This window comes from Ambystoma mexicanum, chromosome 9, assembly GCF_040938575.1.
Source record: "Ambystoma mexicanum isolate Mex_15411 chromosome 9, UKY_AmexF1_1, whole genome shotgun sequence".
In the NCBI taxonomy this organism is placed as follows: domain Eukaryota; kingdom Metazoa; phylum Chordata; class Amphibia; order Caudata; family Ambystomatidae; genus Ambystoma; species Ambystoma mexicanum.
In genome coordinates, this window is record NC_090931.1 from 1,300,614,629 (window position 1) to 1,300,641,038 (window position 26,410).

The 26,410-nt window shown below is 46.4% G+C and overlaps 1 protein-coding gene across 8 annotated transcripts in view; it reads right to left on the reverse strand.

Annotated features, from left to right (window-relative positions):
* KALRN (kalirin RhoGEF kinase) overlaps positions 1–26,410 on the reverse strand; it is a 1,827,638-nt gene that overhangs the window by 215,903 nt on the left and 1,585,325 nt on the right. For all 8 annotated transcript variants that reach the window (XM_069616662.1, XM_069616664.1, XM_069616661.1 and 5 more), the window contains 2 exons: positions 19,007–19,073; positions 18,432–18,535 (listed from right to left, as the gene is read on the reverse strand). In XM_069616662.1, coding sequence (XP_069472763.1) covers positions 18,432–18,535; positions 19,007–19,073 — 171 coding nt within the window. The remainder of the gene's footprint in view (positions 1–18,431; positions 18,536–19,006; positions 19,074–26,410) is intronic.

The following is a 26,410-nucleotide window of genomic DNA, read 5'->3' on the forward strand; positions in this document are numbered from 1 at the left end:
ACCGGAGGCGACGCTGACAGGCTGAGAAGGTCTGGATACCAAATATGCCTCGGCCACGCGCGGGCGGGGGGGATTGGGTGAGAATCATTTTGCATGGACACTGTCCGAGTGTGTTGATGACTCGTAGCAGGAGAGGAAACACGGGGTGAAGGTGTACAGGAACAGACAAATAGGCAGTCCACCAGATCCGGATAAAGCTCACACTGGTAGCAAGAGCGCAGTGCTCTGCTGAGGGAGTCTGCAATGATGTGCTTGACTTCCGCCAGGTGAAGAGGGACGAGGAACATCCCCTGTCCGGCGCCCCAGTGCCACAAGTCCTGCACCTCTTTGGAAAGCCCAGGGGATCGAGTGCCCCCCTGCTTCCTTATCTAACACACGGTGGTGGTGTTGTCTGTGGAGATCCTCACCACGTTGCCCTTCAGAGACGGTAGGAATGACTTGAGGGCCCAGAACACTGCCCGTAGCTCCAGGATGTTGATATAAAGAACCTTCTCCCCCGGCAGCCACAGGCCTCTGGCGTGCAGACGTCTAGTGTGCGCTCACCAGCCTTCAAGAGAGGTGTCTGTGGTGACCATCTCCTGGTATGGGGGGTTTTGAAATCCTGTGCCCTGGGTGATGTTGGAGCCGATGCCCCACCATCCTATCGCCCAACAGAACTGGTATTTGAGGGAGATCTTGTCCGTGAAGCTCCCAGACACCTGTATCAAGTGGGCATCCACGAATTCCTGTAGGGGTCACATTTGAAACCCGCAGAGCAGGACGAGGTAGATGCAGGACGACTTCATGCCCAGTAATGACTTGATGGGCCGCACCGTGGCAGTCTTCGGCGACGACTGCCGTTGCACCTTTCCCTAAATGGCTGCTAACCTCTCCTCCAATGGAGACGCCAGGCAAGACACCATATTGAGTCTGGTGCCTTCGAACAGCGCGTTCTGCAATGGCGTTAAGTAGGACTTTGGATAGTTGACAGAGAATCCCAGATCCGTCAGTAGCCGGATGGTCGTCTGTGTGTCTGATGGCCAGTCGTCAAGGTATGGGTATATGTTTATGCCCTGTAGCCGTAGATGTGCCACCACTGCTGCAGGCACTTCGTGAACACTCTGGGGGCTGACTTCAAGCCGAAAAGTAGAGTCTTGAACTGGTAGTGCTGTCCCTGCACCATGAAACTTAAAAGAATTCCAATGTTTCTTGTGAATGGGGATGTGGAAGTAGGCGTCATCCAGGTCCAACAACGTCAAAAAGTCTTCTCTTTACAGTTGGCTGAGCAAGTGTTGCAACATGACCATCCTGAACTTTTGGGACTTTAGGTATTTGTTCAGACGTCGTAGGTCTAGGATGGGCCTCCAGCCCCTTGTCTTCTTTCTGACTAGAACGTATGTCGAATAGACTCCAGAGCCCCGGAGCCATTGGGGAACTAGATCTATCGCCCATTTTCACAGCATGCCTGTACCACTTCCAGGAGCTGTGGGATGTGCTGCTCCTGACGGGTAACCAGTGAGATCCGCGGACACCTGTGTTGAAACTCCAGGGTGTGTCCTTGGGCGAGAGCGTCCAGCACCCATCTGTCGGTGATCTTTTTCCACTCGCTGACAAACCTCGTCAGCCGTCCTCCCACCAGGGTGCACGAGTAGGGGCCCCCCCGATGACTTGGTTGGTTCAGGCTTGCTTCAGCGCTAGCATCCTGCCCTGCAGGCGATGGTGATGCTGTTCTCCGCTACTGTAGGCCTGGGAACAGCCTCTGTAGGCTTCCTGTGTTGAGGATCTGGAAGGCTCCCAGTACAATGTGGAAGGAGGGATGTGCTTGACTTCCCCGTGGAGGAGCGAAAAGGACAAGTGGTGTGGCTGGGGAGTGCACAGTGAACAGGCTGTCTCCGTATCCATTTTGATGGCCTGGAGGGACTCGTCGACGACCTTCCCAAACAGGTTCTCTCCATCGAAGGGCATGTCCAGCACCTTCGCTTGGACCTCCTAACGGAAATTTGTGGCTTTCATCGAACCTTGGCGACGAAGGCAGACACTGTTCCCCTTTTGGCAGAACCCTGTGTCGGCGACGTCCAATGCCACTGTAATGGCGTGATGCGACGCCACTTCCCCTTCCTGAAAGAGCGATTGCCTCCATCTTCTTATCGTTGGGGAGGAACTCCAGAATTGGGCCCAGCTTGTACCACAACTCCCTGTCGTACCTGGCCAGCATCACCAGTGCGTTGGCCGCCTTGATAGTGGATGCAGCGGTGTAAATCACCACCTCTCCCACGTCGTCCATCCTTTTCCCCTCGCTATACGGAGTGACCTTAGACGACTAGGACGTGTTGGTCAACCGTTTCCTCGCGGCTGCCGATACCACCGAATCCAGCGATGGCTGCAACCTTAGGCACTTGGGTGCGGAGTCCGGCACCCTATATTTCTTCACCAGCCTATCCTGCTTGGCTGCAGTCATGCAATGGTTCTTCATGAGGGCCAGGCCCTCTTCCCAAACATCTTCCAGAAAGAATAGAACAATGATCATCTTCCTCTTGGCCTCACGCCTTTGATACAAGAAGCCCTCCTTCTTGGTTTACTCAGGCACCAGTCGGAATAGCTCAGAGGCCCTGGCGATCATGGTGTGGAACAATCCCACCTGATTCGTTGAGAACACCCTGTGTGGAGTATCCAAATGTGGCATTTCTCCATCCGCTGTATCCGTTCCCGTACCCGTGTCTGGGTCTTCTGGGGGAGAAGGGACTCGACATGGCAGAGGAGGTTGAAATGGGGACATCGGATGATGCTTCCTCTTCTTTGTTGGAGGCTGTTCGGGGACCTGGGGGAGCACTGGTACTGGAGCCGACACCAGTTAGCTCAAATAAAATTCTGATTTTTAGAGGCCATAAATAACAGAAATTGCAGAATGGACATCACCAAGAAATTACTGCAGAGAGGCCTTTTGGATAGACAAACTGGGCACAGTTATCCCACATGGACTTAACGAGGAACTGGATCTCCATTGTTTTTTTTATAACATCTTGCATTCCGGCACAATTTCCAGTTTTAGTACTCCGATCCACTGACAATTGACAATATGCCGAGTTGCGGCACAATTATGCAAGGAATATGTCCTAGACCAATTTTAGTTTTGAACACATTGCAACAAGTGAACAGTAATGTTGTAATATCAATATGCCAACAGAACCATGTAGATAAATATTAGATCAATATTAGTGTGCATGTCAACACCCTGAGTGCCTACTCTTGGTGATTAGTAATACAATACGGCTAGATCCCATGATTACTTGATGAGAGGATCCCTTGGTTTGAATTGGAGCTATGAGTTTTATGGACCCCATTTGTGCACTGCAATAATTATGCGATGTCTATCTTTTTTGAAAAATGTGTACGTAGAACATGTTTGTAACCCAATTGTGCTGAACTTCTGTATTGCACTACGATGTACAAATGTTTTCATACTACACTTTTTTCACGGACTGTATGAACTTGAAAATAGGCTACCCAGCACAGGGTATTTAACTGCACAGGATGTTAGTCTGATTGAGAATTGTCAAAGATTGAAACGATGGCCAATACTGACCCCAAGAATAAGGTTGCGATTTATTCTCAAAGATTCTTTTTTTGTTAACACAAAGCTTGTGGATACAACTGCAGCCATGCTTACTTCTTGCCCTAGATGGCTAAATATACATTTAACAAATTACTCATGTTCTTTTGGAAGAATTATTCTTTATTTTATACATTTAAATTGGAGGCTATACGTATGTGGCACCTTACTTGCTCACTACCCTGTTATATTTGGTCTTCATTAGATTACACCATTCGCACTACATGTGTTTGTTAACCAGACAGTATTTCTGTTCTTTTATATGTACAGGGCATGGCTTAGTCTTTGTGGTTTACCCGAGGATACTGCCATCGTTTATGATTTTTCCTCGAGTTGACATACCATGTAGGCCACTTACATTTTTTACAATTAGCAGTAAGACACCAGCTCTCGATTTGTGCGGCACAGCACTTTATGCAGCAATTTCCTACAATAGGCACGACGAAGCATCACGCTTCCTTGTTGCCCTAGCAATGCTAATTACAAGCAAGGACCATACAGTCGCATTACCCAGCGCCACTTCAATCACGTGAATAGGCGTGATGACGTTAGGCACACACCTCCCATTTGTAGCACACATTCTTTCAAAAAGTCTTTTAGGATTGGGTTCTGACACAAGGTTTGCTTTAAGTTGTTTTAACATATTCATCCTCATCAGTCCAAGTAATCTTTTGGGGTTCAGTGTTCTTTAATTTGTCGGTCAACCTAGCCGTCTTATTTGAAAACTGGAGGATAAACCTATGGTAATAACCAATCAATCCTAGGAATGCCCTAAGGTCTCTCTTAGACTTGGTCTTAGACGTCGAGGTATCTAGGGCGGCTTTCACTTTTTCTCGTTGGGACTGGACACTGCCATTCCCTACAAAGTAGCCGAGATATTTCACAGCCGATTGAGCCAGCTTACATTTGAATGGATTGGTGTCAGGTACTGTTAGGATACAGTGATATAATCTGAGACATTAGGTCTGGGGAAAATTAGTATAGAAAGGTTTTTGGAAGCTATTATGAGTTTAATTTTAAAACAGCCAATTTTGCCCTTAACATTCATTGCAGTCTATGGAGAATGCCCCAAGCCAAGATGGAGGTCCTCAGTCTAAGTTCTGATTGGCTGGTGATTGTTTATAGGGAAGACAATGAACATTCTAAACTGCCTTTCATCGTCTTTGCCCAGCTGAGAGGTCGCATATTAAGCTGCTCCTGCTTAACTTGTTCAGGGGTTTCAAGTTTCAAGCGGTCGAGCGGCTTATTTGGAAAAGCAAACAGGAATCTTGCGGAGATTCATTTTGGCACTGAACAGGAGTAAGAAGATTTCGAGTTATCCAAGAAAAAAGAAAGGTTTCAAAGACTCTCCACAAGATAAGTTCTTTTAAAACTCAAGACTCTTTCTATATTGTCATTGTAGAAGATTTAATCTGATTTTCAATTTCATATGAAAAATATTTACTAAGAACTTTATTGCTGTCGCATGTTTGGCTTTGTTACGCTACGTTTTCTATCAAGCGCGTGGTTTTTCCGTTAACAGAAGCCTGCGCGTGAGAGACTTCGCTTGAGTATCTAGCGCGAGCTCTTTGGTGTCGCGTGATACTCTTGTGCGTGTGTTTTTTACCCGCGGTTGAACTTCAGCGCGTGTGCTCGCATATTGGATTAAGCGCGTGTGGATTTTTACCCGCGGTTTGTCGTCAGCGTGTGTGCTCGCATATTGGACTAAGCGCGTGTGGATTTTTACCCGCGGTTTGTCGTCAGCGCGTGTGCTCGCATATTGGATTAAGCGCGTGTGGATTTTTACATGCGGTTTGTCGTCAGCGCGTGTGCTTGCATATTGGACTAAGCGCGTGTGGATTTTTACCCGCGGTTTGTCGTCAGCGCGTGTGCTCGCATCTTGGACTAAGCGCGTGTGGATTTTTACCCGCGGTTTGTCGACAGCGCGTGTGTTCGCATCCTGGACTAAGCGCGTGTGGATTTTTACCCGCGGTTGAACTTCAGCGCGTGTGCGTGCTTTCGTTTAATCGCGTGTGGATTTTTTCTGTAGTTTAATCTACACCGCTTCAACGATCTTCACTCAGTTTGGATCCCTATGCGAGTTCAAGAGATTTCTACGTGAGATTTTTGACGCAAGTTTCAAGAACTGTTAATTTAAGTAAAAACACTCTAAAAAGAAATTTATAAGAAGAAATATAAATACTTTCCAGAAACACTAGAACTTCCATTTACTTTTAATGAACTTAAGACTTTGTTCAAGCTTCTTGAGTTTAAAGAAGATTACCTGCAAAGTTAATTTCACATTCATGGACCTACTAAGAAGGCTGAATGATCGTTGAGATTCAAGTCAACTAGTAAGGAAGTCTAGTCAGCTTATCACTTCTCTGGGCATATTGTAGAGAAGTTCCAGGTATGGTTTTACTTTATTTGGTAAAGGATATTGATACTTAAGGTTAGTATAGTGCCTCATGAATAACAAGGTGTATTATATGTTTATGTTTTACCACAGGTGAAGAACCAGCTAGTCTTAGCTTCCAGCCTGGTGTTTGTTAATTTGTCCCTTCCCCCTTTCCCCTGGAAGTGAGGTAAACTGAGCAGTTTATAGTATCAGCTCAGAGTGCCACATTTTGGGTGGATTGTCGGGGGCTCAGCAGCTTCTGCAGACACCAGGATCTCAACCTGACAATTGGCAGTTAAGCCAGCTTCTCTGCGGGTTCTCATGATAGTATAAAGATGAAACAGGTGGTCTTCCCAGGTCCTACTATACATGTCTGTTTTGTCAATATAGGCCCCACAGAAATCCAAGTAGGGCTGCAATAGCCTGTCCATAATCATTGGAAAGTGGCTAGGCCAAAAGGGAGGGCTTTGAACTGGAACAGTCCATAGTATCCATTGCTGGAAGTTCACCTCCAGGTCTGGGCCAGAACCACCAGGCACTGTGGGTTAGCAAATTAGCCCAAATGTAAACCCTTTTCTCCAGGAAGTTATCTTTGTCTAAGAGAGCATGCTACTTTATACATAGCTTAATGAACCCAAGGCAGACATTTTGCAAGGCTGTCCGGACAACTACATACCTGGTTTCACATTTATTAGGGATATATGATATGATAATTTATTTATATAGCGCCTATACACAATGTGTTTCAAAGCGCTTCACGACATGGGAGCGAACAAGGGAAAATACAAAACATTCTTATAGACCATGAACAACAACAATGTGAAATCAACTATCATACCCGGCCTAGTAACATTTCAGATAGTACAAGTACTAAGTCACAAGTAGGAAGGAAATGGGAACAGCCCGGCGACTACCATACTAGGGCTGACAACATTTCTGGTAGAAATTAAAAATGCATTTAATAGATGTTAGAGGGGTGAGATGGAGCGTTGGATTAAATCATTCTCTGTCCTACTCAAACAAGATTTCTGGGCCCTCAGGCACACCTATTGCCAAGTCTCTATCACCAAGAGCCTAATAGCCAAAATGCAAAAAAATCAAATAAGATAAAGATGTGATGGATATTTGTTTATATAAAGTGTTTTTTCCTGGGCCAAAGCAGTCTGAATCAGAGCAGCGCACACTTTTCCCCAAAGAGTGGACATCAGACTGGTTTTCCTCCATTTTTAATATTCCTTTTAGTTTGTAGAACCTATCCAAATGTGAGGATGGAGTCAAGGCAGCAGTTTCCTCCTATTTAGGTCCTGGCTGCCTGTCTTCCCCTTGTGTCTAGATAACAACAAACCCGCACTTCAACAAACATGGATGCAGTTCTGTTTACAGAGCAAAATATGCCGGTGCTATTGATGAAATGCACAATGTCCACTTCTGCAGCTCCCATTGACATGAACTCAGCCGAGAAGAAATTGTGTTTTGATTGCTTATTTTCTAAACCCAGAGCTGAGATAAGGGGGGGATCACGTGGCAGGACTAGCGTCATTCCATGGGAATGGAAACAGTCCTGAAGGGGAAGGTCATGCACAAAGCTGGGTGCTCCAATATCTTTCTGGTACACTACACGAGAAAACAGGACGTTGCGTCACAGTGACTCATTAATTTGGTTAATGTTGTCTCTGTGTCATCAGTGAATATTCCCTTTGTTTATGCAAATATTGACTTGGATATTGTCCTTTTCGTGGCCATTTGTCCTTCTCTTCTTGGCTGCTTGCAACCCCTCTTTCTCCTAGTTGCTGCATTCTCTCGCTTTTTAGGTGCCTGCATGCCCTTCCCTCCCCCTCTTCTTATCTCCCTCCCTCCCTTGATCTTTTGTGTACTGTTCTTGACGTTTTGTTGCTCTACGGTTGTTGGCCTACTTTGTCACTGCCTGCATTCCTGTTGTGTACATTCCTATTTTGTTATTGCCTGCATTCCTGTTGTGTACATTTACTTCCAGGTTACTTTTGAGATTGACCTTGAGCGTCCTCCTTTGCTCTGATTTTGTGCTGTTCTCCTTTGCTCCAATATTGTGCTGTTCTCCACGGTTCTTGGTGTCACACTACACTGCCTGCTTCTTCCACTCTAGATCCCCTGTTGTGCTCCTTGCTTTGTTGTTGGCTATGTCCTCCTTCCCATCTAGGTCCCCTGCTGTGCTCCTTGCTTTGTTGTTGGCTATGTCCTCCTTCCCATCTAGGTCCCCTGCTGCGCTCTGTGCTTTGTTGTTGGTTCTTAGTCTTCCCTTCTAGGTCCCATGCTGTGCTCTGTGCTTTGCAGTTGGTTATTTGCATCTGCATCCTTTTTCTTCCAGGGTCCCTATTGTGCGCTGCACTTTTCTGTTGAGAATGTATTGCATCTGATTTCTCTGGTCCGTTGTTCCTTGTCCATTGTTTGCCGCCCTCCTTTTGTGTCCCCACCCTGGGTATACCCCCCACCTGCCTGCTCCCCAGAGCTAACCCCCCCTAGCCTCCGTTCAGCTCCCCCTCTTCCTCTCTGCACCCTCTATGGTGCTCTTTGTCTCACCTATCTTCTCTAACTGCTTTTCTATCGACTATCCCATCCCTCTCACTCAGTCTGGCAGGAAGAAGCTAAAAAGGACATCCTGGTTTCCAACCCAGGCCTCCCTATCGCGGATACCTACACCAGCGCTTCCACCAGACAGACCCTTACTGACATCCTCTGTCATTCCCTCTCCAGGCCTATGGACCCCTCCAATAGGTTTCCTCATCTCTCTTTTTCCTCTTCTCCCATTATTGATGGCACCCGGTGAGAGGTCCTCCAGGCCTCCTTCCACTCCTCCAAGACCATCATTAATGTCTAATTAAATTGCACCATCTTGGTCCATGGTCCTCAGGCCAGCCTCCTCCTTTTTGATAGACGCTTCCCGCGCCTCAACCTCCTTTCCTCTCCTGCTATCCCTTCTTTCCCCCTCTGCCTCTTCTGCCACCTCCATCCACTGCCACCTTTATGGCACCCTTTGCTGCTTCTCTGGACACCCTGCTGCCTCCTTCCTCCGCCACCCCTATTCCTCCTCCCTGGCTACCTTGCCTTCTCCTCCTTCCTCCTCCTCTTCTGCCCATCCTCGGGCATCTCCAAAACTTCTGCAGGGTGTACCTCTGACATGCACCCCTCCACGGAAGACCTTCAAGGGGGGGCAACCTGCTCCACATTTCTACTCTCAACTCTCACTCAGCTGTCAAACACTCTTCTGACATCTGCCGTCTCGTGGAAAAACTTGATTTGGATGTAGTCTGTTTTACCGAGACTTGGATCGCAGCCAGCTCTGTCACAAGCTTTGACACTCTCCTACCTGATCGCTACAAGATCCTCTCAGAAAACCAGAAACAACCTTGCCGGTGGGGGTGTAGCCTTGATCTTCCTTGAGTGATCCCTGCTTCTATCATTCCTATGCAGGACGACTACTTCTTTGAATGCCTGGCTTGCAGGCTCTCTATCACTGTGGCCACTATCTACAGGCCGCCTGGCCAGGTCGCCCTCTTCCTCTCTGAGTGGGCGGACCTCTCCTCCTCCCTCCTCCTCCTCGCCTCTTCCTCCCAACTTCTCCTCTTCGGAGACCTGAACATCCACCTGGATGCTACATACCCTTCTTCAGGACTCTTTTGCAACCTCTGTGTCTCTCTCTATATTCTTCCGTCCGGTCCCACTCACTCTGCAGGGCACACCCTGGATGTTCTGATCTCCTCAGACCTCCCCTTCTCAAACACTCTCACCACACTTCTCTCCTGGAGTGATCACTTTCTCCTTTCCTCCCACCTCTCTTGCTACCCCCTCAGGCCAAGCCGACTCCAGCACTGCCACCTACCTTCTCAGTCATCCAACCTATGCAGCGGCTGTCAGTTGAGGCTTTCACTGCTACTTTTGCTCCTCCTTCTGCACCTTTGGCTGACTCACACCCTGACACAGCCCTATCAAACCTTCCTCTCTCTATCTCCAACACTCCTGATGTCCTTGCCCCCGTCATGAATATCCGTTTGAAGCCCAAATTCAAGTGAAACTCTGGGTACGGCTCGGACCTAGTCACCCTTGAAAGCAAGTGCAGGGTGGCTGAGAGGAAGTGGAGGGCATCAGGCGCACTCCAGGACAAACTGGCCGGCTGCCTGCTCCAAAGGCAATACAGACTCTCTATCCTCGCTAAGAAGAGAGCCCACATCCAAGCCTGCATTTCTGCAGCATCCAACAATTCGACCGAACTCTTCAAAATCTGCAAAGAGCTAGCCAATCCTGCTTCAGTCTCTACCTGTCCTGTACCCTCCCAGGCCCTCTGCACGGCCTTGCTTCTCATTTCATCACTAAATCTCAGGACATCCTGTCCACCCTCTTTTCCTCCGCCTCCTCCCACTCCACTCCACTCCACTCCACTCCACTCCACTCCACGCCTGCCTGCAGCCGTCTCTCCTCCTCCTTTCCATTTTTCACCCCAGATGATGTTTCTAGACAAGTCCGATCTATGAAAGCCTCGTCAAAGCAGGTTTTCCTCTGCTTACCCAGAACCATCAAGGACACCATCGAGACCCTTTCTCCAGCCTTGGCTGATTTCTGCAATCACTCTGCCACTGGAACCTTGACCTTCCCTCTTAAGCACTTCTTGTGCACCCCCTTCTAAAGAAGCCCTCTGCTGATCCTTTCTCTCCGGCTAACTATCGCCCGATCTCCATCACTCGTTTCCTGGGCAAACTCTTGGAAAAGCTGGCCATCTCCCAGCTTAATCTGCACACTGAATCGGTTGGTTGTCTCTGTGACCACCAGCATGGAAAGGACTCTCCTGAACACCTGTGAAGACCTGCTCTCTAACATTGACTCTAACCTTCCTTCTGTCCTCATTCTCCTCAATCTTTCTTCTGCTTTTGATATGGTCAAACGTGGCATCCTGATCAATCGCCTCCGTGATAACCTGGGAATCACTGATCAGACCCTATCCTGGCTGACTTTTCTCACTGACCGTCCCGCTCGGGTCCAACTGGTGTCTTCCCTCTCTTCTATCTCTCTCTCTCTCTCTCTCTCTCTTCTCCCTGGCTTTTCAACCACTACCATGCACCTCTGCCCACTGTATCGCCAATTTCTGCTCCAACTTTCAGTGTTGTGCAAATGACACCCAGCTTTCTTTCAGGCTCCCCTCAGCCGCCTTTTGCCCTTCTCATAGAACACATAATCTGGCCGCAATTCAAGAATGGTGTGCCGCTAATGATCTCTGCCTTAAGTAAGACCGAGATCCTCCTCATCGGAACATTTTTCAACTTCACCCTCTCCTTCTCTCCTGACAGCTCTAAGAAACCAAACTATCAGCTGCACCTCCTCTGAGATATTCTTCCTTTCCTCTTCTTCCCCCAGACGCTCACCGTCTCCAGAGCTCTGGACCTCTCTAGGCTGGACTACTGCAACAGCCTCTTTCTAAATCTGCCAGCCTCTACTCTCCAACCTCTACAACTTATCCACAACAGGACGGTGAGACTTGTCCTTGGCCTGAAGCCCAGGGATCGTATCTCTTCAGCACTGAAATCTCTTCACTGGCTCCCTATGGTGGCAGGGATCAAGTCCAAGACCCTTTGCATAGTCCACAAGGCCTTCTGGGACCTGGGACCGCACTACCTCCAACTCTCTCTTCCTAAACTTCTCCCTTCTCGAGCTCTCTGCTCATTCACTTCCAACTCTCAGAGGGTCCTCTCTCAAACTTGAGCAGAACCACCTCTGGTTCCGGAAGCAAGTCAAGACCTTCCTTTTCGCTTCTGCTTTCTCTCCTCCTCTCCCCTGCTGATGTCCCGACTGCTCCACGTACTGGTCACCTGGCTACCCTCTGAATTCTTCCCAGGATCCTGCATGTCCAGTTGCCCTTGCACTGCCTCCAAGCTTCCCCAGCACCTATGGTCTGTATCTGAAACCCTACAGTCCCTTCTCTCTGCACTAATGAGCCACTTGCAGGCTGCACTTATTGAGTTACCTGCACTTCTTCGGCTCCCCCTCGGCACTTTTCCCCTTCCACTTCCCTGCACGTGCGCGTTCTGTATGACACAAGGCTTAGTAAGACCGTTGTTTTGTACTCCCTCTGTTTCCCCCTCCCTGCCTTGCCGTGCCTAGAAACACTTGTGTACAGGCGTGTTATGAATGCCATATCATACAAGTAAATATTCCCTCAGTTAAGAAAAGCAAGACCAAGACTCAGGCTTACAATCAACGGTAATTATCTCTGAATGCAGGCTTGGACTGGCATATAGGGCAATGCCCGAATTGCAGGACCAACGTGCTAGTGCGGGCCAGCTTCTTTTGGTCCAAGTGGGGCAATTTGAGTTCATTCACTATATGCCTTGTAGTTCTGACCAATGACTCTGAACAAGTAGTCTTTAAAGTTCGCAATTTCCAACACATTTTATGCCCCCTTGAATGCTTCAAACATTCTTTCACAAAAGGAACAAATATTGTTGTTTGCGACCCCGCCCACTTTTTCTTTGGTGCCCAACCTACTTGTATCCCCAGTCCGACAACGATTGATTGGAACGCTTAAAAGAGGACTTCCTATTGTGCGAGTGGTCCTGACTCAAGCATTTCCATCCATCAGATTCTGGGTTTCTCTGGTTTGATTACAGACAAATATAGCCATTAACAAAGGGTTTACGAAGGAGACAGCGCATAGCTTCAATGGGATTACCACTACAGTGCACAGAGTAACCGCTAAACAGGTGGGGGGAGGCAGTGGGCTCCTGACCTACTTCAAGGTGCAGGACTATGTGAAAAGTGTTAAAGGCACCGCTTGGAGAAAGGCATCCCTGGCACAGGGCACTCATTTTAATACACTCTTACTGATCAAATCTCACTGTAGGTACACGTCACATGCAGAAACATCGTCTTAGTAGCAATCTTCAGAAAACAATTCCAATCCGACGACACTATCATCATTCGTCTTTTATAGACGCTGGAGACTTCGAACTCTGAAGTGCAGTACAGTTCTCATTTTAATGTCTCCAACTAGCTTTATTGTTACTTGTGTAGCACATGTGACAGAGTCCTGCATCGTGAACCATAATGCTCCCAGGATCTCGGGAGGCACTGTCCACGGCACATCTCTGCGTGCCCAGAAAGCCTTGCGCACGCATTCTCCAGAGTATGTATTCCCATTCTCCTTTGATCCTGCAAGTTCTCTTATACCTTCGAGTCTCCCACTTTCTCTGGTAGATGTAAGCTCACAGATACACACGTGTTGCCATGGAAGAGGGCCCTATTATAAATTAGCAGTTTGGCTCCCTTCACAGACATTACCTTAAAATCAGACACAAATAAAATGCCAAGGGGGAAAAAGTAACCCCATCATGTCCATTACTCTCAAAGAGGGAGGGGCTAGACTCTGCAAAGACCATGGAGGAACCCAACATCGGCCAGAAACTATTACAGATATGTAGGTGTGTTTATATGATAATATTGGTAAAATAAAAGTTGTTTTTAATACAATATTAATTTCATGATGCTAGAAAACACTTGCCACACATTCTAAAACAGTGTTAATTTGATAAGCTACTTCAGCATTAGAATATTTTGAAGAAAAAAGATGGATGGTGGTCAGGGAGTAATTTGGAATAAATATAATTTCAAAAACCTTATTTATTCCACCAATATCACTGGATACCTTTTCTGTTTCAACTACAAAAAGAGCAGGTGCGCCACAAATCTACTGACCCCGGGCAATTTATTGACCTGCTTTTCATGCTGGTGTTGGAATACAAACTCAGAAGTCCCAGCACAATGCCATCTGCGCGAGAAAAAAACTCAGATTTAAAGAGTTCAACTCATTTACTGAAACCTCCCAAAGCAAGGCTCCAAGCTGCATGCGTTGGTTAAGGTTCAAGACATTTATTTGCCATCGTCATACAAGACAAATGGTAGGTCCGTGACGTTCACTGTACCGATTGAAGGATTCATAACAGAGCACTAACAGAGCAGTAATTTAACATAAACTGGCTTTCTTTTACGTGTAAAGAACTCCCCATACTAGTCTCTAGGTGGCCCAATCATTTGATGTTGCCGATCTAAAATCCATGTATGTGATCCAGCATGGTTGTTAGCTAGCATTTCATACATGATTAAAAGTCACTTTAAAGGACAAATAGGTAATCTAGTTAGCAATGGTCTGTGTTCCATTATCCAAGATTTATGAACTCTGATGGATCAAGGACATATTGCCCAACACTAGGTTGTGTAATGACAGTACAGGCACGAACGTATGAAAGTCATCAAGGACAACGGTGACATAGAAAATATAAAACATTAGAACCCTGGGGTGCCAGTCAATCAGGGGGCTATGAACATGAGCAGACACTGCTAGTGTAGGTCGTGTTCCAAGCCGCCTGATGGCCGGTTCACCACCTGCCACCCCCCCCAACCGATCCTGCTTTCCTCTCCCTTCCTGCCACCCCACTTAACCGAATGTGGCAGTGGGTACCTGCCGCCACAGCTCCTATCCCAGTGTGGCCAACATGGAAATGGAAGAAGGGCTCCATATGGAGCCTCGCCTTCCAATTCCATGGCGGCCGTTTTGATGTAGTATTTTATCTCCGTTAACGTGACGCCACAAGCCATCCCGTTCATGGAGAGAAAATACTTCGTTTTTTTGTTGAAACCATTAGCACCAGTGTAGTGCACTACATGGGTGCTAATGGCAACATGCCCCTTGGTGGTAGGCCCACCATGTAAGTAACGGCACGCCACCCTAGCAAAGTGACCCTCGCAGCGCTCCAGCCCTTAACTTGTGTGGCGGGTCACTACCTCCAGGGCAGGGCCTGTCACGAGGGGCTTATCGCCTCAATATAGCTCTTTCTTGCTAATGCCTCCTGGATGTTCAGGGTGAATGCAGTGTGCCACCTCCCATCTTGCCCTCCTCCACCCACACGAAATGCCCTTTCATCTCCTCCTGCTTTGGCCATGACTATGATCCGTATGTCTCATCACTCAAGTAAAAAGGAGGCACGGGAGGTTGGCCATTACACGGCGTCACACCACCAGGAGCCTTTCAAACAACCTGGTCTATTTAATTACTTTTTGCAAAATGTGTCTTCAATGTTATTGCCTTCTACCAACACCTGCGACAGCACCATCACTAGACTCTTCCCCAAAGTCAAGTGTTTATCAGAGTCACCACATATCGGAGAGCTCCTTACCAGGTCTCTGTACTACTGAATGTACTTGCTGCATGCTTGAATTAATGCAAATCAGGTCTTACTGAAAATGTAAACATCCAGGGACATGATCAGTATAATGACATGAATTAAACAACCTTGCAGCCCATATAGTGCCTTGGTCAAATCATCAAACTATCACAGTTCAAATCAAAACCACCTATCGAACGATCCCTCTCTGGGTGGAAGGGAGAATTTAAATGGTGCCACAAGCAGGTGTGAGGTGTCGGGAATGAAACTCTGACACAAGTTACCCATGTTTCCGGTTAAAGACTTTTATTGAAAACAAAGGGTTGGGAAAAGCCCTCTCTTGACCCTGCGCTAAGAGGAATTTCCCTACCTAAAACCAAAAACGAAGGATCCACCTGTGCCAGGATGTCAAAATCAAAACAGTCCTTTTGTCCAAAAGTTCTATTCTGACCCTCATACTATAAACTAAACTATAAGGTGAAAGGGGAAATATCTTTAATCATAGGTCATTGAAAAAGAGCTCATAACGGAAGAATAAACAGCTCCAACACATACGTTCTCCAGGGACGAAAAGCCTTGGTTCCAGGAGGTGGCTCCCTTCTCTTGGATTCCTCTGCAATACAAATGATCCTTTGTCTAATAGTTATTTGGGTCTTTTTTGGCCCCCAACAGTACTTTTATTTACAAAGTTGCTTAGCCTTGCAGTTCCACTTCTTTCAAAAAGTTTCTTTTGTCAGGTAAACACAGTTCTATATTTCTTCTTATGATTTCTTGTAGACTTGCAACTGTGTGGTATACTCTCCTGCCAGGGCTTCTCATATTCAAACACAATTGTAACTGCCTGGTTTACTAGCCTGCCAGGACTTAATTATATTTACACATTGTTCCTCTTTTACTTCCACAGTTGTACATGCCCTTTTAGGTATAGTATATCTCCTTGGGTTACCCACATATTTGTATTCCATACAATCATATCTTGTTAGGGGTCTTATTTGCAATATACTTTCTTGTTTTTCATTCAGTCTCTTTACTTTCTCCCCTTCTGTGGTTTTAATTATTACAGTTCGTATATGGTGCGGTTGCTGACACGCCCTGAGGTACCCACTGTGCTTGGGCCGACTCACAAGTTCTTGTTGGCATTTTCGCCCCCATTCGTGCTCCAGAGGCAAATGTGTACGGCCTGCTTTTCTCTCTGGACTGTTCTCACTCCGTTGTGTCTCCCACAACTTGGCCTCACCAGGGCCATCTCAATCCAGCTCCTGGTAGGTAAAAAATATTTTTCTTTCTGCATTTGCCGGAAGGCCCAAGAGTCTTCCACTGGCTCCTGGTGTGTCTGCAGGATTTGTCCTTGCAGAGTTTCTCTTCTCCCTGGCTGGTGAGCTGCTTGTCTCTGCCACACTGCTTTGTGCTTCCAAGCCCTGCAGATGGGTGAGACGTCTTCTTCCAAACAGCAGCAGCCCCTATGACTTGGCCTCTGGTCTTTAAATCTCCTGCGTACAGATGTATTTTGAAAACAACCAGAATGCTCATTGAGCTTGTGGCCCCTTTCAGTATTGCGCGTTTCCTCTTGATCGTCCCAGTATTTGGGTGATTGTGCAAAAAGGAGTCCATTGTTTTCAGCTGATGTAGCTTACTTTGAAAACCACTTTCACAGGTCTGAATGATAAATCAGTTCTATATGGTGAATAATTAGAACTGGAAAAGATGGTCTTGGAGCTTCCATATTTTAGACCAGGAATGGACGTTTGGTCTATAGAGTCCCGTGAGGACCCGTAACCATCTGCAACTGGTAGGTGGGAGAGATGGGTGGAGATCCAGATGTCAGATGACAGCGAGCCTCGCACCACTTCCTAACTGCGGAGCCGCTGCAAAGGAAGTGGAGTCAGAGAGATAGACTGGAGACCCGAACGGAGGTGCTGGAGCAGTCCATGAGCAGAGCCACACTTCCATACTGCAGAGCCGCTGCAGAGGTAGTTTAGCTAAAGAGAGACGGGAGATCCGAACAGAGCTGAGGGTGCAGTCCGGGTGCAGAACCAGAGAAAGAAGAGAGCCTTCGCATACCACAGCAGAGAGCAAGAAGCCTGGGAGAGAGATGCCTTGGAAGAAGGAGCGGAGCGACTGGAAGCCTCTGTTGGTCACAAGCAGACCCAACATCCAACCCGAACGTACTGAGGTTGTTGGGGAAGGTCAGAAAGGCACCGGGAGCTGGAAGAACCGAGTTTGGGTTCCATACCAAAGCCAAGAGACAGTAAAACCCAGTAACACCTGGTAGAACAGTTAAACAGGTGTGCAAGAAAGAAACAGAGGGTTAATGCTTTATTTGAGACCACAGTAACTGGCAGGAGAGGGAAACAGGTCTGCCCACAGGGGTCTGGAACCCTGAATGAATAGGAGGAGTATCATCCAAACCAGGACAGAGCTAGGATTGTGTCATAGGGCTATGGGCTTTTGCTTTTGACTTCCTGACAGAGCCATTAGTATTTTTGTTGAGGCAGGGAAACCCCTCTTAGAGTCGAGTAAAGATAGGATTTTCTTTTCATTTTCTCACAATAATAAAAGTCTTTAATAACCACAATGACCCCTCTGTGTCAGAGTCTTAATTCTGCACCCTTACAGCTCCAATTACTATGGTATTTGCTATGGGATGAAGGTTTAGGCAAAGCTCGGAGCTCTCTAATGATGAATGTGTTATTATTACTTATTATTCTGGGCAGTTACACTAGTCTATCTGGGTGTGAGGAACGCTGGCATTATTTGCTGGTATAAAGCTTGCGTTCCATGGCTCATCGGTCATCCGATTACTCTCCTCTGAATAGCCTCCCTGCCTGCCCACTTTACAACCTCCTTCACCCATTAGGCTCCTTTTGAAACAAGACGATCACTTTTACCACTTACCTTGGAAGATGCTGGCTCCCTCATTGCCCACCAGGCAGTTATGAAAAGAGAAAAGAGACTTGTTCTACAGAACCCTTTAATTTAATTGGTGGCCTTCTTGGGCAGCATTTCCGTGCATGAAACAGTGCTTGCACGGGCGTCAGTTCAGAAAAAGTATCTTGTAAATGGAACACCATTGCTGGTGCCAATGGCAGTAATAGTTTTGATTAGGCGCTGTTACCAGGCAGTATGTCCTGGCCTTGAGGTCGCGATCACCTTAGCAACTCCCAGGATCTACCACATCAGATATACAAAGTCAGTAAGAGCATAGCACTTCGTCAAGTCATGCAAAACCTTCTCTATAGTGAAACCACAACAGTGCAGTCATGGATAGTGACTAACAACTCACTCTTTATGCCAGTCGTAAATCTGGTGAATGTTGCCAAATGCAATCTTCTCCTTCCCAGCCATGTCCTCAGGAACGCCTTTGTCTTCTATTCGTTGCATGAAACCCTGCAGGGTAGAAAAGAGAAGGGCGAGTCCTTCCACACATGGACTGAGGTTTGTTCTGTGCACAATGTAACATTTTTAAGCGATTAATGGGGAGGATACAGGAGTATTTGCGTTGGGTGGGATGAGAGTCTTGATGCATGCGAATCTTAACATTTGGAAAGTACAGTCAGAAGAGATAGGAAGGGAAAGGGAAGAACATCAGAGAACCAACAGGAGCTATGCAAGTGTCTCCTCTAGATTATGCAAAGAATTATTGTGAACTATAAAGTGTACTTTTCCAATGTTCCTAGCAATGGATTAGCTGATGGGCTGCTGGGCTTCTAAGTGCCTAGTTCTTGCCCCACAGTCTTGTATGTAGAGAAATGATTACTACTGCCCTTGCTATTTTTGCAGGAACAGACACATTTACTACAGCCTCAGCATTGTAGCTCGATAACTACACGAGGAGATAAAAAAAAGATAGGGATTTACCTCAACCACAATTCCTAAATCTTTGACATAATCCTTCTCCGTTTGCACCAGTTCGTTTAGGACAAACCTGGAAAAAAGGAAAACGAACAGTGTTTCAGTATGCTTGTTGTACATGGCATTACTTTACAGAACAACCGAAGAGCGAGAAATCACTCCTAGTACTTGGCAAGAAACAATTAGTTATGTGGTTTGCGCAGCAACAACCACACATGGGACCGTTTCTTGGTGCAACAAGAGTTGTTTCCCAACTCGGTGGCATTCGTTTCATCGGCTTAAAAAGAAAATGAATCAAACAAGAACAGAAGACCAATAACCTAAGTAAAATGTTGCATCAGATGTTGGCGCATTTCAGTAACCAAGTGATGCATGCTAAAAAATAACAGGCAGAGAAATTATAACGTGAGATTTCTGCTTCCTGGCGACACACAGAGGCTGCTTTGTCCTGTGACGAGCTAACAGTGGATGTATCCTTGTCCCGGCTTGTGGCCGGAGCTGCGCTTCAAGAACACAAAAACAGCCTTTGTTCTTCCAAGAAACAGGATGGTACATGAGCCCTAGTGGTACAAGGATGGACCGCTGCTCTGCAAGTGCAATCAGGAATTTATTAATGTCCTTCAAAAGCACACACTATGTGCTGATGGAGGAATGGTTGGGAGAGCTCTGCCAGGTGCCCAATGATAGTGGGGGATGCTTGAGAAGAGTCAGCAATGTGTTCGTGATCACATACAACTCTGACTTCTTGAAGCTCACCAGCTTGCCTAAAGGAAGGCCTACAGCTACTCAACAGGTGGTTCTTGCAGGTTAATGATAGTCCCATTTGCCTACCCTACTGGCCAGAGTGTACGAGGATAGGATGTTACTTTAAGCTGTAGCATGTGCAGCTCAGGGAATATAGGATGAGTGTTCTGAGTGAATGTCAGTTGGGGGCTGAGAGGGTATTTCTCCTGTCTTACATGTACTGAAAAGGCTTAAAATGAACTGAACATGAATTTCAGCAATAAAGCCTTCAATCAATATATTCCTGGTCTCAAGAACAGAGCCACCAAAATCCAATGTATCCGATAATTATTAGGCATAAATGACCAACTGTAACAGCAGGTCTATTTTAGCTCTACAAGGGTACACCAACTCTCTTCTACCAAGCTGTTTATTTGAGCAAATCGGGTACATTGTATGTTCCCCCTTTTTTCCTTCCCTGCAACCTTTCTGAGGGCTTCCCACCTCATCTCCCCCCTTCCTTGCTCCTCTTTAGCCCCTTCACCAAACACCCCTGTAGAGTTTCTATGGGAGGAGAGCATTCATAATTGGAAGATTTTGCTAATTTTCACTAACAAGAGTTGCACCCCATTCAGTATTTCCTGTGTGCAAATACAGGATTTCTACACCCATTTAGAGTGACCTTTGCTCCATAGCTGTACTCTAGCCTTTCGTCAGTATGTCACTCTCCAACTACTACAAGCAGAGAATCCATCATAAGACCCTCCAATCCTTTTAAACATTTCATGCATATCACACACAAGCGTGCACGCACAGACACACACACACACACACACACACACGCGCGCACAAACACACACACACACACACACACAGTGAAGCAGAGTTATTTTGGGAGTTCATTTCTGTTGGTATGTGGGGGGGGTGGTCAACTATGGCCAGGTAGTAGAGAAGGTATGTAATTTGGAGATGTGAAAATAAACCAACCGAGATTACACCAGAGGGGACACACTGCCTTTCTTAAGCATTACTTGTTTATTTTTACATTTGTAAAGCGCCTAAGCCCAAGGGCATCCAGGTGCTATTGCGAGACCAGTTACACTCAATGATGCTTGAAGGAAGTAAATTACAGAAATTAATAGAGTCCATACATTTTTTTTTTCAAAATGTGCATACAGAGTCCATGTCATGGTGAGGCTGCGAGAGAATTAGTGTTGAGAGTTAGGCAAATAGCCAAGTTTTTAGAGCTTTTCGGAAGGCCCAGTAAGACTCCTCAGCTCTTCGAGCATTGATTAGCTGCCACCGTAGGGAAGCTGACGCCTCCCCCTCTAGCTCGCTCAAGTTTGGGTGGTGCAAGGCAGTAGATTTCAAGATTGAAAGCTTAATATCTTAGTGGCAGCAAGTGAAATTGTTTCATTGCAGGGCATAAATGTTTCCCTCAAATATGCAGGAGCACCTTAGTGTAGTGAGGGAGACTGAACCAAAAGTGGGGCTGGGGATTTCTCCCCCGTGAAAGTTCATAATATTAGTTAAAATGATGCATTTTACAGCATCATTTCTGTGGTAAAATAGGGTGAGAGGCCACACAGTTTGCCATTAGTTGTGTAGGGTAACATGGAAAAAAAACAATAGATGCAAATCACCCACAGGACACAGGAGCATTTCTAATTGCTTTTTACGATGCCGTTCCCCACAATGTATGCCAGTATAAAAAACGGATTCATGCTGGCTGTCTACTTACATGTCCATGCAGGGCCAACTAATACATGTCAGTATCAGCATTAAGAAAAAAACGGTTGGCTTTGCCAGTGTAAAAACCCATGTTAGTGTAAGAAAATATAAGACTGACTGACTGACCCAATGTATGGCAGAGCCTAGCCACATAATGTTGCTCGTTTTCTGTCCCAATTGTTTAAGCCCAATAGAGAAAGGCCATGTCACAGTCCGACAATATAACTAGACCGGCCACGACAATGTAGGCTAGTCCAAGTAATAACACTTGCTTGCTTTACCCTTGAAGCCCAGTAAAAAACCAGATGCCCGTTTCTGTTTGAATTTCCATTTGTGGAAATGTTCTTGGGTGTGCTAACCCAAGATATTGGAAGGTCCTCGTTGTGTGGATTACACACACAATAATATTGCTAAGGAAGTTCTCTAAATTACTCAATAAACTTTTGAACTTTTTGAAAATACATTTAAGACTATGAAATTCACATTCAACTATGAATGTAAAACATTAACAGACTCATTTTCATACGAAAAGATTCTTTAATCACCCCCCGGGGACGTAGTGGATCTCGACTCGGCTTTTGATCTATCTTGCTTGGTGCTCGATCGTCGGCTCTGGATGTGACGTCAGTCGTCATATATATATACACACACCATGTCACTACACCACATACTTCAGTTCCCCCCTTTTACCCGTGCTTGAACACTGCAAGGAAAAGCAATGAGAGGCAAGGCTTATCAGCCTGTAAAAAATTGAATGATGGGTAACATCCCAATGGGGTGAAACCCTGTCAAATAAGTAAATGGAAAGGAATTTTCATTTTTTAAAGAAAAAACAAACAGCCAGCCAGATATAAGCGGTTACCTGAGAGCCATCACCGGGCGTCCCTTCGCTTAGACAGAAGCGCAAAGCCATAAGATCTTTCTGAGCGAGGATCGATGGGTGGGGCGATGAGGAATTTGCAGGAGAAGAATCCATAGAAAGAACATTACGGTAATTCCTTTCTCCTTCAATGGATTGCTTTTCTCCTGCAGATTCCTCATCTGATAGACTCCCGAAGTAGTTAGGACGACGGAGGTGGGCAGAAAGTGTCTTAGTAGCAGTTTTTGCAATACTGCCCTACCAAAATGTGCGTCTGCTTCACGGGCAACGTCCAGACAATAGTGCCTGGTAAATGTGTGGACCACGTGGCAGCATGGCAAATGTCCCTAATGGTGACTCCCCCATGAGGCCGTAGAAGCGGAGACTCCTCTTGTGAAGTGTGCCCTGATTCTTGAAGAAAACGCCTTACCAGCAGAGTGATAGCACTCCGTGATGCAAAGGATAATCCATCGCAAAAGAGTCTGTTTTGTTACAGGTAGACTCTTGCGAGACAAAATGGTCCACGAACAGCTGTCCTCTTTAGAGGGGTGCGGTGGAGGGTAGAAGACCGTTAAATCTATTGACAGAGAGGTGCAACTCACACTAATTTCAGGAAAAGCCAGGTCTGACCACAAGAGAAACGTTTTCATGAAGAAATGAAACAAAAAACACAGTAATGGGGTCTTGCAGCACAATGCCTGCAACTCACTAACCCTCCTGGCTGACATGATGGCAACCAAAAAGGCTGTTTTCAAGGACAACAGTCTCAATTAACAGGAATGCATGGGCTCAAACGAGCTGCAATAAAAAATGTCAGAACCAGATTGAAGTCCCAGTCCAGGACAACAAAGGGGGTTGGCGGAAACATATTCACAAGGCCCTTCAGGAATTGGGCCATAACCGGTATCATAAAGGAAGAACCTTGATCCGAACACAGACAAGGCTGCCAAATATCCTTTGACTGTGGTAACCCGAAGGCCTGCTGAGGCCAGTGACAGAAGGAACTCCATCACTGTAGTGGTAGGACAAAAGATGGTATTGGATCTCGTGTTCCCTGCACTATGCCTAAAATCTTCTCCACCTGCACGCGTACTGAGATCTTGTACAGTCCCGTGCAGCCAGCAACACCTACAGTACCTCCTCCAAAAGGTCCCAGTCATCATATCTCATCCTCCTTGATGCACTCTTTTGGGTTTCAGTGGTATTCTTATGCTGACGACACCCAGATTCTGATTCTGATGCACCTTGACGATGCCTTTTGGCAATCTCGGTCTGGATGGGTGCCAACTGGTTCCGGCTCAATGACTTCTCTCTGGTCGTCTGATTTTTTTGTAGCTCGAGCTTGGGCTGTGCCACAGCCGGTAGTAATCTTGGGGTGAAGTTCTCAGCCTCCCTCTCTCGGCTCTCTCAAATAAGCTACATCTGTCAAGGAGTTACTTTAAGCTTCACACTCTTTGTAATGTTCTCCCCTTTGTTCCCGTGGGACTTTGCCCACTGGTGGTATCGTCTCTAGTCGTTGGCTCACTGGAATATTGCAATTCTTTATACCTGGGCCAATCGGCCTATCTGCTGCAGCGCCTTCGGATTCTCCAGAACTCTGTGGCACAGCTTGCCATGGTTGCCTCTTGGCCCATCTCTGTTTCAGGTGCATTTATATAGCTGCATTGGCTCCCGTTGGCCAGCCGCATTAAGTTCAAGGCCTTGTGCATTGTGCACCGTGCTTTTTATGGTATTGGCCCTGAGTTCCTGCTGGAGATATGTCGCCGGTGTGTGCCGGCTCGCTCCTTGAGGTTGTCAAACACAGCTTGTATTTTGGTTCAACGTATGAGACGCGACCGTGTGCAGGGCCGCTCTTTTTCCGTTGCGGCCGCATGGTTGTGGAACTCTCTGCCCACGCCTATGTCTTACTGAGGATCATCTCAGCTTTGGGCGGGATGTGAAAGCTTTTTGCAGCCTCATTTCTGATTTTCATCTTCGGCTTTGTTTGTCTGTCTCAGTACAGTTTTGCTTTCGCGCCATGATGCCCCTCTGGGTGAGAGTTTGTGTTTTATGAATGGGTTAACATAACAGTAGGCGCTGAGGGTTTTTTCTTTCGGCGCGGATGAAAATGGCCTTGGGTAATGCCTTGACGTCAGGACGCCAGCCTGTCGACGCTCAAGAGATGGACCAGTCATCAATGGTTTCTGCGACTTTGATGTTGTTGGTCTCTCTGACACCGACAAATTGGTGTGCTTGGGATCGGGGGTATCGAGTGCCGCTTTTTCCGGCGAGGCATGCTGTTTGGGGGATTGAGGGGGTGGCAGGTCCCGATTCCCTCGTCCTCAGGAGCTTCTGAAACCCACAGACCCCCTTCAGACGTTCAGGCAACTACTGATCTAAAAAGACGCAGAAGCCTCAATGCCCCCGGTGGAAAGGGGAAGTGGATAAAATAAAAAACACAGACTTCAATTGTCAACTGGGTTGAGAATCTGTTTGTCTCCTTATTGAACTGTGAGGAGTTGATTTATTTCAGGATAGTAGGTTGTACCTTTTTATTTGTGAATACAGTTTTGAAGGATATCTTTCTAGTTTAAAGTCTCTCTTTGGACCGTCAAATGAATAGTTTCACAAACTCTGGTTGGCTTTCAGGATTACCTTTTCACTACCAAGTCTTTTGCTCAAAGGACTTTTGATTAGAAAGCAGTAGAGTCCTACCTTCAAGTGTTACACCTTGGGTGATCTCAGAGAGTTATGAGCATAACTCAGCAACGTAAAACATGCATTTTATTCTTTCTTTGTATCTTTTAATATAGTTGGTTAGTTAGTTAAATGTTTTCTAGGGATGCAGAAATGCTTTCTAAGTAATGTAGAACAGTAACTCCTTGACACGTTGACTCTGAATAGATTGAGTGCGAGCACTCCGGAGTACAGTTTTACTAATTTGCAGAAACGTCTGTCGGAACATGCGCGTAATCCTAGGTACTGCGCATGCGTGCTACAAGATTGCCTAACTTTGTTGGAGAGGTCCACTACTCTCCGACAGGCAGCAAACAATGTCCTTTGAACATGCACACAGGAGATTTTGTGCGCTCAATAAGTTTGAATACAGACACTCGTCTTCAGTCATGCACTGAAGAAAACAATTATTCTCACATTAACGCTACCTTTATCACATGCGCATTCAGTTCAGGAAGGGACATCAATACTGAGCAGCAGCGTGTGAGTTTCAAATGAGGAAAAACAAATTGTTTCTAGAAGGCACAATTTAAACTTTGCGTGCCACCTTTTAAGTCGGTTTCTAATTAATTATCTAAAACTAAATACATATATTTGAATTAAACTCTCTCTCAGAAAAGGCGATTCCTACTCCAACAAAATCCAGTCAACAATCAGAGCACTGCGCTCCAGCAACAAACTCTGGTTGTCCTGTCCCACGTGGAAGTTGACTTTTCATACAGACTTCCTCACAGATATTCCTGAGTAGGGCCAAAAGTAAAAACCCTGCCTGCACTGGACCGTCCTTCTTGAGGATAAAAAATTAAAGACAGTTGGAAAGGTCAGTCCAAGCCGCAAGTTCAAATGTCCACCTATCAACTACCATGTTGAATCTGGCCAATAAGCTTCCCCGTCACTAGCAGCCATGATGGCTTGGGACATCCTCTGCCTGTAAATAACAGTCAAGGACCAAACAAATGTGAAAAATCACCCAACCCTCGAAACCTCAACCCAAGTCACTCTCAGTCAAATTCCCCAGACCAGAACCTGATAGGGGGCACCCAGACCTGCAGCAGCCTGATTTTTAAACATCTCGAGCATTTATTTGTCAAATCGGTCCCACTCTTACCGGTTTAAGATGATGAGCTGGACTTGTGCCGATGGTATCTCTTCTTTTTACGCGATGAGGACAAAGAAGAACGACTCCTCGAGTGTGAGCGCTTTTTGTTTTTTTGCAGATGCTTTTCCCTCTCCTTCTCAGGGCGAAGACCAGACGAGCGACTTCACCTCAGATTTCAGGGACGGTCGGCCCAAAGCAAGTTTGGCAGCTCGCTCACTGATAGATTTCAGCTGGATTTTGGAGTACGATGCACATCCCTCTGTTTCATGATCCGCACCCAGAC